The sequence below is a fragment of the Cherax quadricarinatus genome, chromosome 44, assembly GCF_038502225.1.
Source record: "Cherax quadricarinatus isolate ZL_2023a chromosome 44, ASM3850222v1, whole genome shotgun sequence".
Lineage (NCBI taxonomy): Eukaryota > Metazoa > Arthropoda > Malacostraca > Decapoda > Parastacidae > Cherax > Cherax quadricarinatus.
Genome location: NC_091335.1, coordinates 3,549,706 through 3,566,370, shown reverse-complemented (window position 1 = coordinate 3,566,370; position 16,665 = coordinate 3,549,706). Strand labels below are relative to the sequence as shown.

The following is a 16,665-nucleotide window of genomic DNA, read 5'->3' as shown; positions in this document are numbered from 1 at the left end:
AAATCCCCTGCCATAAGTTTAACTTTTTACCAACTCCCAAACTTTTTCTCAAGATTACATCTTTAACAAATGGCAAGATGTACATTCTTAACCAAGTGAAATTCGAGAATGGAAATGGAGTAGAGCACTAAAGAGTGTGTAACAATACACTTTCAGCTTAATGATAGTGTATTGTACTCAGTTGTGCTTGAGGTATAGTTTTCATATTTTATGCTGTCTCATTCCTGTTATAAAAGTATGTTCCATTACTTAAATTAGTTACTGTATTTATTAGTAATGATTACCATAGCAAACATTTTTCTTAAACATGTAAAAATTCCAAGGTAGATTGTTCATCTTGTTAGTAAAATAGACTCATATTCTACACTTTGTAATTTTTTTTTTTTTTTTTTTTTTGAGGAAATTTTTGTAATTGTTCTGTTCTGGCAAAATTTATCACTGAAAATGTAGAGATTATGGTAAAATTACGCATATCATTTTGTTTTTTGTCATATTGGCTTTTTCTAACCAAGGTAGTGTGTCCCAAATACGAAAACAAATTCATTGTCAGACATTCAATAGCTGTCTTACCATAAATGCAAGAATATGACACTTCAAATAATCCTCCAAACTACAACTTCACTACCCTGATTATACTATGAGTTTTGTGTGTGGAAGAGGGGAATGGTGGAACAGGTGGGCTCATGGAGGCTGGGGACATGCGAGCAAGAAATATTTTTCGCCTTATCAGCAATCTAGCTTATAAGATATTTACATAAATAAGTCATGATAAATGGAAAAGCAGATTGATCTATTATTATTTCCATTGCAGGTTCCCATATACATTAACGGCATTTTTGACTATGAAGGAGATTACCATCCAACGAAGTCAGTTAATTATAGGGTATGTACTAACTTCATTCAATAATTGTTTGTAAAATTAGATTTTGAGAAAACAACATATACAGTACCCTTTCTTTCTCTAGCATCCCTTTCTGATTTTCTTTCTCACATATACTCTCAAACACACGGTTATCATTATTATACTTAAGTGTTTTAGCCATTTGTAAATTTAATTCAGTGCTCTATTCACTTCCAGGTGAGGCACTCAGATCATGAGCTCATCATTATAGATCGTTTTTACCCTCGTCGAAATCAGTATGCTGTAGTTGCCAATCTTGGTCCTAACACTCTTGACCAGGACCTCTCTCATTTCTACTTTGGGGGCTCAGTCCTTGCATCCTCACATGGGCAGTCTGGCTATGTAATGTTCAGAAATATTGTCTTGCAACCTGGAGAAGCTCTAGCATGTATATTGGATTTATAAATACAATAGTTTGTATAAAGGTAAGGTTGCCAGTTTATCTAGGTTATTGAGAATTACAGTAATACAGTTATTACAATAATAAATGTGCCATATAAAACGGGTAATATGAGCTCATTGTTCTGTATTCTCCATTTTTATGTACAGTAAGATATTCTCCTTTTCATTTACTGATGTGACTTATGATAATATAACCAGTAGCTTTATTCAAAAATATATATTACTTTACATTTAATTTACCCAAGTAATTACTGTATACACACTGGTGCAGTGTGTATAATAATTATCAGTATTTTTTTGGTGACAGTTTTTTGCTACATAGCACAATATTATTCTCTAATATAAATTGAGTATTGTACTGTACTATCAAGTAAGCCTAAATGTTTATTCTCAAAATGTTCAAAATTATTTAACTAGTGAAAGTAATTCTTATAATCTAAATGAATACTTTTTTGCTTCAGTAGTAACACACACACAAGAAAATTAGTAAATCATGTACTATATAAATTATGGTAATGGTGGAAGGTACAAACTATACAGCATTTAATAAGGGCTGTAGGATATCATGTCTTAAAAAGGAACTCGTAAGTTAAAATTAAATAGATTTGGTGTACAGTAGGATATGCAGTCAAACGTCTTGAGTCTGGCATTCCATATTACAACAGAGCATCTATAATCTGGTATAAAAAAAAAGGTGTTTTGCAAAAAGACATGCAAAAATTGAGCTTACAGAAGTGGTTATAAAGGCCTCACCCAATTGTAAAGGTACAGAGTTTGTAGCAGCACCCACCAGACACAGTTCAATATTTTTGAACTAGCACATCATCCTCTCACTTCTGTAACTAGCTGAGCACAAACATGTCTATTTTGGAATTATCATATGGTGGTTTGAGCCTCCACTGTGAGACCCACATAGGTTTAGCACTTCACATAAATAAATGATCCTACTTCTAATACCTCAACCTCATCTGAGCTTGCTGCTACCCACAGCATGGCATTATGTACCTAACACATTATCTCTAACTTCATCTACATTGTGCAGTTTAGAAACAGGCCACAGTTTGTCCAACAGTATGTTGGTATAGGCAACAAGCTGACAAGTGGAAAGAATAACACACAGCATGCAAGGAAACCTAGAAAATAACTGTATTGGCAGTCCCTGGTCATTTCAGTATTTTGGACAATGAAATAGCAGACTCCTGTGTATATCTGGTGGTTCAGAACCTTTGAGTTTTCCCCATGCAACTAACATTCATAGAATATTACAGTACTGTACTTGCTTTTCATGCTCTGTAATATAAGTTGGGAATTGTAACAATTCCTGTTTAAAGATGTTACAGTTATGTTAGGATATTTAAAAGAGAAGCTTCAAAAGTTGGTGGAAGAGTTTAGAAAATGTGTAAAAGAGATTAAATATGAACTAAATTGCAAAGAAATTAAACATGAGCTAAAGTGCAAAGAGATTAAACATGAGCTAAAGTGCAAAGAGATTAAACATGAACTAAATTGCAAAGAGATTAAAGTAAGTGGTATAGGCAATGAAGGATGTAGTCGGAAGTATGGGGAATGAAAGATTATAGGTCATATTGGAATGAATATGGAAGTTAATGTATTTAGCTACTTTGGAGGGGATTTCAAAGAAGATTGGTATATTAACTACAAGACGTGTTGCAAAATAGATGAGGGAAGGAAAGTAACTGAGGAATTGAAAAATCTATATAGAGAAAGAAGTTTGTCAGTGAATGCAATGCAAAGGGAAATATATCAGAGTATCGAGTATGATGGTGCCAAACTTTGGTATGGGTGTGAGGCATGGTTTTCAAATGTTGCATTGAAGAGGATGGAGGCAATGGGAATATGTCTTGAGATTAGAGTGTAGTGTGAATATTATGTAGAGAATTAAAAATTAAGAAATTAATAAAAGATGGTGTAATGGTACAAGAAGTATAAGTCAAAAAAGAAGAATGGTGTTGCTGAGATTATGTACAAAGAATGGAGTAAGAAAGGTAAAGAGGGTATAGAACTCTGGGGTAGATGGAAAGAGTTGTAAGAAACATCCAGTGAAGGGCTGTAAGGAGGGTGTGATGGAGGTTACAGAGTGTAACATTTAACGGAATGTAAAATTTTAAAACTTAATGAGTGGAAGCAAGTCATTTCTGAGATGTTACATGCTATTAGAATAGGATATGATTCTGTAACATCTATGAAGGAATTCAGGCAAGCTGATTATCAGTTTATCAGTGGTACTCACCAGCTTTGGAGGAGGGAAGTAGTATGAAAGTTGAGTGGGGATATTGCTGTTTATTGGGTCATAACTGAATCATGCCACCTGTACTATTTTGGTAAGATAGCTAGGGAGTGAGTATGAATGTGTTTACTTCGGAATGAATGATAGCAAATTTGTTTAATTCACTGGGCCATCCTGCCTTGGCAGGAGGGGGCCATTGAGGATAAAAAAAAAAAGAATTGGTTATTTATTTATATTGATTATACGAGTGCAGACAACTGAAAAGTAAATTATTGCTCAGTCTATGAACAGGTTTCCCTGGGTATATCCTTTCAATTATATTGTTCTCAGCACCTGTTTGGTCCTATGGTTGCTGGACTGAAGATGTTTGACTGCATGACCCCAAGATAAAAATGTGAGAATCTTGGTGACTTTATCCTCACTATGTTTCTTTACTTTTAGTGGTAGTTTGTATTAGCACTATTAATTGTGGTCTGTATTTAAACCAATTACTGCCATGATCAGGCCTCAGGCTAATATGACCGTCCCTATCTATGGAAGTTCCACCATGTGGAATAAGGAATAATTTTCCATCTTAATTTTTACAGCAATCTAGTGAAAAAAGGGTATTTTTTTACCCTTTGTAAATGTAATTTAAGATATATTATCACATGTGTATTTGTTTTAGGACAAGGGATTAGATTTGTGGCTCAGAATAGTGGTGGAGCCTTATTACTTGATTGATATATGACAACTCTGATAGGGAGCTCCAGTAAACATGCTTAATGCAGGCATGCACCTAACTTAAGCTCAATATGGAGTTGTTATGATTAGACAGAATCAGCTGTTTTTTGTCAAGAATTCTTAATTCTGCATGCATGCCTGCACTCTGAAGGAGAGGTGGGGGATGTTACAGTTTGATGGTAATCTGATTGTGATGTCAGCACGCGTCTGGAATAATAGACAGTAATTGAACGAATGATGGTATATGTGTTCTTTGGAGGGAGGGGGTAAAGGAGGTTTTGTGTGCAAGAGGCCTGGACATACAGCAGGCATGTGTGAACGTGTTAGATAGAAGTGAGTGGAGACAAATAGTTTTTGGGACTTGACGAGCTGTTGGAGTGTAAGCAGGGTAAAATTTTGTGAAGGGATTCAGGGAAACCGGTTAGCCAGACTCAAGTCCTGGAAGTGGGAAGTACAGTACGTGCACTCTTAAGGAGGGGTTTGGAATATTGGCTGTTTGAAGTGACATGAAAACTGTCGTATCTGGGTCACCTCTGCAGACTGATTATGTGTGAATGATGGTGAAAGTGTTTCTTTCTTTTTTGGGTCACCCTGCTTTGGTGGGAGACAGCCAGTGTGTTGAAAAAATATATATATATATATGTCTTTCTTTCTTTCAACACACCGGCTGTATCCCACCGAGGTAGGGTGGCCCAAAAGGAAAAACGAAAGTTTCTCCTTTCAAATTTAGTAATATATACAGGAGAAGGGGCTACCAGCCCCTTGCTCCCATATATATATGTATCTATATATAATCACACATACACAATTGTGCATTCACACATATATACAGACATAATTTACAGAACAAGTGAAATATTTTACATTTATCTCAGGTCAGAGGAGGCTTGAGCCTACAAATTTTGGAACAAAATACACAGTACTATCCTCACTAAGCTCAACGAGACAAAACCCTGGCACCCAGCAAACTGGGCGTTTGCTTCAAAACTACTGGTTCTTGGCTAGTGATTACCAGTCAAGTACCAGCACGACTTTTCTGGATCAGTTTAAAAACTCATTTTGAGGACTAATGACTTATGCCTTACTAGAGTTTTGGGTAGTTACTGACACTAATCAACAACCATTGCCCACACTTATCCTCCTTTGTTGACAGTACATGTACTTGGGATTAGCCACAAGATTTTTGAATTTCATTTTTGGTCTGATTTTAGACTAATTATTCTTGTATGTCTTATGATGATAGTAATTCACCTGATTTCAGTGCTAGTGGCTGTGATATTTTAGATTCATATGTAAAAAGGGGTAAAACAAAGGATTCATTTCTTATTTTAATAAAGAGTTCATGAAATGTAGGACCTTCACATTTGTCTGTAAAATAGAAGTGGAGTTCACTTAAAACTGAGAAGGTAGAACTCTTAAGGGAATTGGAGTGTGGAGTAAGTACAATATTTCTTAGCTCTTAATAAAGCAGAAGCCATTTGTGGCATGAATGTATGCAAGTGTGATAGTAATGTTACAAATACATTACTTATTGATTTTGAAAGATTGTTTCAATTCAGAGAAGGCTGAGATGAAGAAAATAATGCCGAGTGTCATTAGGCCTAAAGTAAATGATTCCTGACTACTAGCAAATCATTCCCGAACGAGTCAGGTTAGACCGAGTGTTTGATGATAGGAAAATTACTCATGACCCTCTATAGCATATAGTATGCAGTCAAACCCTCAAAATTCACAAGCTTTGATTATCAAACATTTTTACTGAAGGGATTCCCTCAAATGCTAAGAGTGATTATTAATTAATTTTTTACGGTGTCCATTTTTTATGGGGTTTGGTGTATGACCCTTAAATTGGTAATTAACAATAGAATTTTGTTTAAAATATACTCCTTGAGTTTCCAAAGCACAAGTCGTTTTCCTTCTTGTGAATGTCTATGTTAACTAGATTAGAATGCTATTTAAAGAGATCATTTGAAAGACAAAATGAATCCAAATCTGAAAAAAAAATTATTACTGTATGCACATATAATTGTGTTAATATTAGTCACAGATGCTAGAGTTGGAGGTTAGGATGAATTTTAGGGAATTAACTGTACTCCCTGATTTTGTAAAGTTTTGCTTTAACCCTTTCACCGTCCATCACATAGATCTACATTGTTGATACTAGGGTCCCTCACATAGATCTACATTATTGATACTAGGGTCCTTCACGTAGATCTATGTCATGAGCTCAGGTCACTCAGATAAGCTGTGAGCGGTAAATTTTGAGCCTAGATATGAGGGAATGGGTCTGTATGTTGAGTGTGTACTGTATAAAAAAAATCCTGTCCCATGTCGTGCATGATGGAAAAAGCAAAACTTTGACCTTATGTCTGATTTAAAATAGCGACTGAGGTGCTTCCTATGAGGATTTTATTGGCTGTTTCTTAGTATCATATGATAGAAAGGAAGATATACCACTAAAATAGAAATGATTTTGGTTTGTTCCAGGACCAGAAGTAGCTTGAAATCGGCCTCAAATTATTGCAAATGTGTATTTGATTTTGCAGATTTTCCAATGTAGCAATAATAATAATAATAGGCCCAGATTTAAGTATTCATTCCCTCAGTCCCATTATTATACAGTAGATATAATAAATATACCTGTCCATACATTAATCACAGATCATGAGAATGCACAGTATAATATATTGTTTAAACAAAATATTGGTATGTATGGGTTACTCGCCTCACCAAGTATTTCGTAGAAATACCTGTCCTCTTGGATGCTCTCCTTACATTTTCTAGGTACTCTTAAGGTTATGTTAGAGAGAATAGATCTCAGTGCCCTCTCACACTTGCTTAATGCACTCAAGAGTTTTGTGATAGAGGATACATCCTTGCCACAGAGCTTACACTTAATATACGTTCTTTATCAGATTCAAGTCCACTGAGTTGCCATGCCAGTCATAAAAGATTACCTACATGATTGTGATATTCTTTAATGTCTTTGTCAGTATGCATACAAAAGTTGCCCTGGCACTTTTTGAAACCATCAAGCAAATAGTATGCTAAAAGTATACTTTTGCATGTTCATTTTCAAGACTCCTGTAATCTACCTCAGCTGGGAGTTTGATTTGTATCATAATGAGTGTAGGTAGGTACTGTATAGCATCTCACATAGATGAGCCCATATTCTTTCCTGAATTGCCAAGCAGCCCATCCTACTTATGGATGATATGGGATGCCTTCATCAAGTAGTCTTAATCATTGAAAGCTGCATACATTGCTTCCAGTATTTAAGAAGACCACAACAATATTTTCAGTTACCTACTTAATTATTGTAGTACAGTATGTTATATCTGTATGAGCATGTAACATTTATGAAAGATTCAGGATAACTGGTTAGCCATGCAATAACAATTAAAATTACCCTTCAAGCTGCAGCTTGAAGGATAATTTTAATTGTTATTGCTTTTCTGGCAATGTAGGTGTTGAATGAATGGTGATCAATGTGTCTCCATATTTCGGTCATCTAACTTGGGTGTGAGGTGGGCAGAGCAATAAAAGAAAATTATGTTCACGGGGAAAATACTAAGTTTGTATATCAGATCCTCTTCAAGGGGGGCTCCTTGGCGTGGTGAAGAGGCTCTTGGTCTGAGGAATTAGACCTATCGGTCTTCTTCCTCAGACCGAACCTAATTACCCCCCAATCTCCCCTCCCCTATCCCATCCTCCCCATCCTCCCCTTTTTCCTTTCCTCCTCCTCCTCCCCACTCCTCCCTTTTGCCCTTCCTCTTTTTGTCCTTTGGGATTTCTCCCACAGGCGCGCTAGTTCCTAGGTAGGAGAAAGGACACCGGGGTCCATCCCATTCCGTTGAGGTTTCTTGGCGGTGGCGTAGTTTGCCGTGGAATCTGGATTGCCTAGGGATGTCCCGATCCCTCTCCGGTATCCCGGAGTAGCTTTGGGTGTCTTTTGGGCGACGGGTGTAGCTCTGGAAGCCACCTTTCGGATTCCGGGGGTGGTGGCTGAAGGAGGTATGCTTTGTGGCGGATATCCGGCCGCCCTCTCTTTTGTCCACCGAGGTAGCTCGGCAGATGTGAGGTTGCTATCCCAGATTGCTGGTTTACTGGCATGAAGGGTAGGGTATGGCACGGGTTCCATGCTGCATCTGCGCTACTAGCGGTGTCGAGTCCTCTTGGGCGCGGAGGGAGATTTCTGGCCCTTTCATCCCTCCTAGGAACTATCCCTCCCCGGTCCCCCCTTTTTTTTTCTTTTTTTTATTTTTATTTTCTTTTCTTCTTTCTTTTTTTTTCTTAAAAACAAAAAGAAAGAAGTAACCTAACCATGGCAGCCCTAGTCCATGAACCTGGTACCCCCGGGCCCCTTCTTGATACCGCACCCCGTTCTGACCCCGCCTCGTCTTTGGACCACTCTTCAGACATTCCTCATGCCTCTGTACCTATTGCCGGTGCTGTTTCCTCACCCGCTTCAGGTACTGAGGCCTCGACTGACTCCTTCGATTTATCAGACCTTCGCTCTCCTCTGACTATGCTTCCGGCCTCTCCCTCTACGGTGCGGCAATTTTCAAATCGCCGACCCGTTCCACGTCGGACCAACTCTGGTCCCACGCCTAAACGTCAACGACAATTACCTGCTGATGATACTTCTCCACCTTCACCTTCTCGTTCTTCTCAGAAACGATCGACACGTCCTTCACTACCTTTCCACGCTCAGTTTCAGACTGAACAGTGGACTAAATTCTTCACTTTACGACCAACTTCCTCTACTGCCTATCTTTCTGACCATAGTATTGGCAAGGCACTCCTACGCCATGTTGGTAAAGATATTTCTTTTCATGCTCTTAAGAGCGGTACGCGCATCATTACCGTACAGAATGCTACCCAGGCTCGTGAGCTCTCTCGTCTTTCCCATATAGATACTGTTCCTGTCACCCTTGAAAAACATCATTCCCTCAATTCTTGTAGTGGTACCGTTATTCTGCCCCATACCATAGTTCAACAAAATTTCCAGACATGTGGCACCGACATTCTAGAACAGCTGGAACTCCAAGATCTCCCAATCCTCAAGGTAGACACTTACGTTCTTCCTGCCCGTGGGCGGAGACGATACCCTAGCAATGTGGCTCGTTTAACTTTTGACAGCCGAGAACTCCCATCCTCAGTTTATATAGCAGGACATCGGTTACAAGTTCGAAAGGTGATCCCTACACCACAACAGTGTAGAAATTGCTGGCGATTTGGCCATCCAGCGAAATATTGCAGATCTATCGCCGAATGCCCAGTCTGTGGTGCCGATGACCATTCTAATACGTCTTGCAATCGATCTCCCTCTTGCCTTAACTGTCATGAGGCTCACCCTTCGTACTCTCGCCGTTGTCAGGTCTATTTAAACGAGCGGGAAATCCGTTACCTCAAAGAGACAGAAGGTCTCCCTTATGCCATGGCAGTTTCTCATCTCCGCCTCCAAGGGAGACTCCCACGTGTTTCTTATTCCCGTGTTTCAAAACGTCCCCCCGCTTCTGGTATCCCATCTTCTACACCCACCTCTGTGGTTACCTCTCCCATAATCACTCCTGTATCTAATCCTTTTGCTGTCCTCGGCTCAGACGTCCCTACTTCAACGCCTCAGTCTAATCTCGCTTCTTCGAGTTCTCTCTTACAAGCCTCAGTATCGACGAGACCTCGTACGACACCTCTTCCCAATCGTCCCTCTACTTCTCAAAAGTCAAAAAAAGGTCCGGTAACACCTCCTACCCATCTTCCACCTCCTCATTTTACCCTCCCTGTCTCTGTCCCTAGTTCTTCCCCTCTCACTGGCTCAGTTACAAGTGCAGAGGTTCACCCTCCTCCTCGTAATGTACCTTCCTCCCCTGTTCCCTCCCAAGTTTCTTCCTCTTCTGCTACCTCCCAGGTTCCTGTCTCTTCTGTCCCCTGCCACGCTTCTCCAGTTCCCTCCACCCTTTCGCCCCCCCCTACCTTGGTACAGTCCAATACAGTTCCAATCTTTACTCATCCTCCCCCTACCATTCCCAATATTGTCTCCCATACAACATCTCTGAATTCTGAAACACTTGAAGCAATCTCTGAATATATTGCAGAGACCAAACCATCAATGGACACTGATCCACCTTCCGCTCTTTCTCTCTCCTCTGCTCCATCTGCGCAACTCCTTTCTTCACAGCGCACCGTTCCTTCGCTGCTTGAACATTTTCCACTGCCTCCGCATGTGGACTTTTCTAACCCTCCTAGTCCGTAGGAACCCTTACCTGCGGATTTCAAGTATCTTTATCATTGCCATTCATGGCCTTTTTACAGTGGAATATACGTGGCCTCAGGGGTAATCGGGGTGAGCTTCAGATGTTACTCTCCCAGTTTGCCCCTGTTGGTGTTTGCTTACAGGAACCAAAATTACACTCTGCTGTTATTTCTCACATCTCAGGCTATAATTTATTGTATTCTTCAGATCCTTTTCCTGGTGGGACCTTTAATGAAAGTGCCCTTCTTCTCCGCACTGATATTCCGTACCATCAGCTATTTGTTCATACTTCGCTGCATTACACAGCAGCCCGTATCCACTTACATAGGTGGTATACGCTCTGTTCTTTATATCTCTCTCCTTCTCGGGCATTATCTATTCCGGATTTTGCCTTCCTTGTTTCGTCATTACCGCCACCAATTCTGTTACTTGGTGATTTTAATGCCCACCATTTCCTCTGGGGAGGGTCTCACTGTGATTCCCGTGGAATTCAGTTAGAGGCTTTTCTTGCCACCCACCCCCTCCATGTTTTAAATACAGGTACTCACACCCATTTTGATCCTCGGACTCATACTCTCTCTTGCATCGATCTCTCAGTTTGCTCTTCCTCCGCCGCATTAGACTTTACTTGGTCTGTTCTCCCGGACTTACATGACAGTGATCATTTCCCAATCATTCTTACTTCCCCTTCATATTCGCCACCTCTTCGCACCCCACGCTGGCAATTTAATCGGGCAAATTGGAACCTTTACTCACACCTGACTGTTTTTAAAGAGGTTCCTTCTTCGTCCTCCATCGATGAGCTTTTACACCTCTTCTCATCCTCCGTTTTCACCGCAGCTTCTCATTCTATACCCCAAACTTCGAGCAGGCATTCTCAGAAATGCGTGCCTTGGTGGTCTCCTGCTTGTGCTCGTGCAGTACGTTTGAAACGCGCTGCATGGGGCAGGTACCGGTACAATAGAACCACAGAGCGACTCCTTGATTTTAAACAGAAGCGTGCGATCGCTCGCCGTGTCATCCGTGACGCTAAACGCACTTGCTGGCGAGATTATGTCTCCACCATCACCTCTGCTTCCTCTATGAGTGCAGTCTGGAAAAAAGTACGAAAACTGAGTGGTAAATATTCTCCTGACCCGGCTCCTGTTCTGCGGGTTGCCGGTGTTGATATAGCAAACCCACTAGATGTTGCCAGTGAAATTGGCAATCATCTGGTCCGTATTTCTCAGGGACTCCATCTATGCCCCTCATTTCTTTCCTCAAAGTCTGCCAGAGAGTTAGCACCCTTGGACTTTTCTTCTCTCAGAGAAGAACAGTATAATGTGCCTTTTACACTTCAAGAACTGGAGGCAACACTCTCAGCTTGTCGATCATCGGCAGCTGGGCCCGACGACATTCATATTCGTATGCTACAACATTTACATCAGTCAGCCCTTGCAGTCCTATTACGCCTTTACAATCTTATTTGGTCACAAGGAGTTCTTCCACAGCTGTGGAAATCCGCCATTGTTCTCCCTTTCCGCAAACCAGGCACTACGGGACATGAAACCTCCCACTATCGTCCCATTGCTCTTACCAGTGCAGTTTGCAAAGTAATGGAACGTCTAGTAAATAGACGTTTAGTGTGGTATTTAGAGACACACAACAGTCTCTCCACTCGTCAATACGGCTTTCGTAAGGGACGTTCTACCATAGACCCCTTACTGCGCTTGGATACGTATGTTCGTAATGCCTTTGCGAATAACCACTCAGTTATTGCCATATTTTTTGATCTTGAGAAGGCATATGACACAACTTGGAGGTATAATATTTTAGCCCAAGCCCACTCCTTAGGCCTTCGAGGCAATCTACCATCCTTCCTTAAGAACTTTTTAACTGACAGGCATTTCCGTGTTCGGGTTAATAATGTGCTCTCCCCGGACTTTATCCAAGCTGAAGGTGTCCCCCAGGGATGTGTTCTGAGCACAACACTTTTTCTCCTTGCTATTAATGATTTGGCCTCTAGTCTTCCATCAAATATTTGGTCATCACTCTATGTTGATGACTTCGCTATTGCCTGTGCAGGCGCTGACTGTCACCTCCTTACAGTTTCTCTCCAGCATGCAGTCGACCGTGTTTCCAATTGGGCCACCACACATGGGTTTAAATTTTCCAGCACTAAAACCCACCAAATCACTTTCACTAGACGCTCTGTCATCTCTGATCATCCTTTGTACCTCTATGGCTCACGTATCCCTGAACGTGATACAGTCAAGTTTCTGGGCCTCCTCTTTGATCGTAGGTTATCCTGGAAACCTCACATTACCTCTCTGAAGGCAACTTGTCACAGCCGGCTGAACCTTCTTAAAACCCTTGCTCATCTTTCGTGGGGAGCTGATCGTCGAACCCTCCTTCACCTACATTCCACCCTTATTTTATCGAAACTTGATTATGGTGACCAGATCTATTCAGCGGCATCTCCTGCTACTCTCTCTAGCCTTAACCCCATTCATCACCAAGGATTACGTTTATGCCTTGGTGCTTTTCGCTCTTCCCCTGTCGAAAGCCTCTATGCAGAAGCGAACGTTCCATCCTTATCCGATCGCCGTGATGCCCATTGCCTGCGCTACTATGTACGCTCTCATGATCTCCGCAATCCTTCCATTTATAGAATGGTCACTGATATTAGTAGACATTCTTTATTTGTTCGCCGCCCCTGCTTACTCCGTCCCTTCTCTCTTCGCCTTCATTCGCTCTTGTCTTCTCTTCAACTACCACCTTTCTATGTACATGTAGCATCACACTTTTCCCTACCCCCCTGGGAAGTTCCAGCTGTTCGAGTCTGTTCTTTCTCCCTCCCTTGCTCGAAAGCCCAACTGTCTACGGTCGCTTCCCGCTCTCTTTTTCTTGACCACTTTCACTCTCATTCTCATGCCATTGCTGTGTACACAGATGGCTCTAAGTCTTCTGACGGCGTAGGATTCGCAGCAGTGTTTCCGGACAGCGTCGTACAAGGGCATTTACTATCTTCAGCTAGTATTTTTACTGCTGAATTATATGCCATCCTTACAGCACTTATCCGTATTGCATCTATGCCTGTGTCATCATTTGTGGTTGTCTCAGACTCCCTTAGTGCTTTACAGGCTATACAAAAATTTGATACACCTCACCCCTTAGTCCTCCGTATCCAACTTTGGCTACGCCGCATCTTTACTAAGCATAAAGATATTGTTTTTTGTTGGGTCCCTGGTCATGTTGACGTACAGGGCAATGAACAGGCAGACACTGCTGCGCGGTCAGCAGTACATGACCTACCAGTTTCTTATAGAGGTATTCCATGTACGGACTATTTTGCTGTAATATCTTCCCACCTTCACACCCGTTGGCAACAACGTTGGTCTACTATGCTCGGCAACAAACTTCAGTCTATTAAACCGAGTATAGGTTACTGGCCGTCTTCTTATCACCAGTGTCGAGGTTGGGAGACTACTCTCTCCCGTCTTCGCATTGGCCATACTCGTCTTACTCATGGATATCTCATGGAGAGGCGTCTTGCTCCTCTCTGTGAGAATTGCCAAGCTTCATTATCAGTCAGCCACATTCTGTTGGACTGCCCACTTTATCAACGAGCACGCAGAATTTACCTCTGTCGTCGTCTTCGCCCCGCTGCTCTCTCTTTACCTTCCCTTCTCGCTGATGGACCCACCTTTCATCCGGACTCTCTCATTGACTTTTTGACAACGACTGACTTACTCCACAAATTTTGATACGTTCAGCCCTTTCTACTTGTATCTCTTGCTACCCTCTACCCCCGTACTATCCCCTGCCCCGCTGTTTTCTGTAACCTGCTGATCATCCCCCCTCCCTTCTGCCATCCAATTCCCTTGCTTCCTTCCCTACCCTGCAGCGCTGTATAGCCCTTGTGGCTTAGCGCTTCTTTTTGATTATAATAATAATAATAATGTATATCAGATAATGCTAGGAGAACAGAGATAATCAGATTTGAGGAAGTGAATGTTAAACATTTAGAATAGAAAGATTCAAGCAGCTACTACTGTAGCTGCAAAATCTACATTCACTCAACTTCAACTTATATGTAAATATTTCAAAAGGATACCAACTACAAGCATTTTTGAATAGTTTTTTTTTTTTTTTTTTTTTTAATCAAGTATAAAGTTAGGGCTGTACTGTTTTTTTAGTTTGGCTAATGTTACATTTATAACGACTTGGGAAAACTGCTTTATGGGATGGTTTACAGTACTTAAGTGTCCCAAGATCTATAGTTTGACTTCAGTATGTTACACAACAGTTTCTTGGTATTATGCTGTTGCTGACATTAACCAATTTGATTTTGCACAGTGTACATGAGATTACACAGAAAACTTGTCTTATGAAAAATCTGTATTATCAAGAACTGTGTACTGTATTTAAATTTGTGGAAAAGAAAATTGTTTGGAATGCAATAAAGCATTATAAATATGGTGCTGTATATAGAACTGTACAGTTCAAAAATTAAAACCCCTGTACTATATATGTATACAGGAGGGCCCTGCTTTACAGCATTTTGCTAATGCAACAGTTTTCAATTATACTCCTTCATTTATTCAGACTTCCTACAATAAATATATTCACCACTCACTCTAAGCTAAGGACAAAAATATTTTGAGGTAAGTAATGTGTGTACTGTATATGTATTTTTTTTTTAGGCATAGCTCTATTGCTCACTTAATATATGATAGTGTAAGCATGTTATCAGGCTTTTATATGCATTCAAAATTGAAAAAAAGCTACATTTCACTTTACAGCAATTTTTGCTTTACAGTAGTAGCCCAGAGTCGAACCTGCTGTATAAGCGGGGCTTTCCTGTAATGGTGTAAAAATTATTCGAGTGCAGTATTTTTTAAAAGATGTATAGGAACAATAAGACATTAATCCATGTCAAAATGAGATTGATTTCCTACAGCTCTGGTATTTGGTCTGATGAAATAAAGTTTGGAAAGCAAATTTTGCTATTATCTTGAAAATTAGGACAGTCTGCAAAATGTGCAACTCCAAGTGGGACATAAAATTTAAAGAGAGAAGATATAGTTTCTTTTCTCCATCAAAAATACATGGAGTACTTATTTTTTTTTCCTTCAGGAGGAAGGGGGCACCTTGATGCTAGTGAAGAGCTCTTGATTGAAAGAACTGGAGCCCCACTCACCCATGAATCCAACTTTTACCTCCCATTTCCTAGGTGCTGTATAATGCCTACAGATACAGTGCTCTGTGAATGTAATTTTTTCTTTAAAAATTAAATATATCACTGTGTGGCTATGCTTATGTATATTATATTTTACAACATTAGAATAAAAATGTATAGCTGATAATTAGGTTAAGTATTTAATGTTTTTATCTGCAGGGAGCCATGCATTATTTTATTCATGGACACACAACTGTGTGACCGTCTCAGGTTTAGTGCTTAAGTCGATTATATCCATGGAAAGTGTTGTAGAGGGTCTTGTGATATAAGTTTATTTCATGGAGCTTATTGTATTCTTATTATAATCAAAACTAAGTGCTAAACCCACAAGGGTCATAAAGCACTGCAGGGTAGGGCGTACTAACAGTTTAATATACTTGATCTGAGACTAGCGAGGGTGGAGAGTATAACAAAGGTGGAGTTTGGAAGGGTGATAGTGCTAAAGGATGTATAATCAAAGTTGTGTAATAAATCTGTTGCTGTCAAAAAATCAAGGAGGGAGTGTGTGTCAAAGGTGAGGCCATCCATAAGGAGGGAAGATAAGGTAAGAGCATAAAAGCAAAAAAAGGCAAATAGATGAGAGTAGAGTTATACCAATGCTCTTGTATGGGTGGTGAATGTTGCAAGGAGGAGAAGACTGGAGGCAGTGGAGATGTTGTGTCTGAGGGCAATGTGTGGTGTGAATATTATTATTGTGGCTTAGCGCTTCTTTTTGATTATAATAATAATAATAATCATTGCTTAGTTAATCTTAAGTTAATTTTAAGCCAGCCCGTAATGCTATGCATAGTATAAGTGGCTTTGGCATACTGCTCTTATCTGTATTTTTTTTTGTACCTCTGTATGTGTGCACAAATAATCGGGGGAGCGCTAAACCCGTAGGATTATACAGCGCCTGTGGGGAGGGGGATGGA

General features: G+C 40.3%; 1 protein-coding gene across 5 annotated transcripts in view; it reads left to right on the top strand.

Annotated features, from left to right (window-relative positions):
* Window positions 1-3,796, top strand: part of LOC128697511 (maltase A2) — a 59,082-nt gene extending 55,286 nt beyond the window's left edge. For all 5 annotated transcript variants that reach the window (XM_070093970.1, XM_070093972.1, XM_070093967.1 and 2 more), the window contains 2 exons: window positions 812-883; window positions 1,079-3,796. In XM_070093970.1, the coding sequence (XP_069950071.1) occupies window positions 812-883; window positions 1,079-1,306 (300 nt within the window). In that variant the 3' untranslated portion in view covers window positions 1,307-3,796. The remainder of the gene's footprint in view (window positions 1-811; window positions 884-1,078) is intronic.
* The last annotated feature ends 12,869 nt before the right edge of the window (window positions 3,797-16,665 follow it).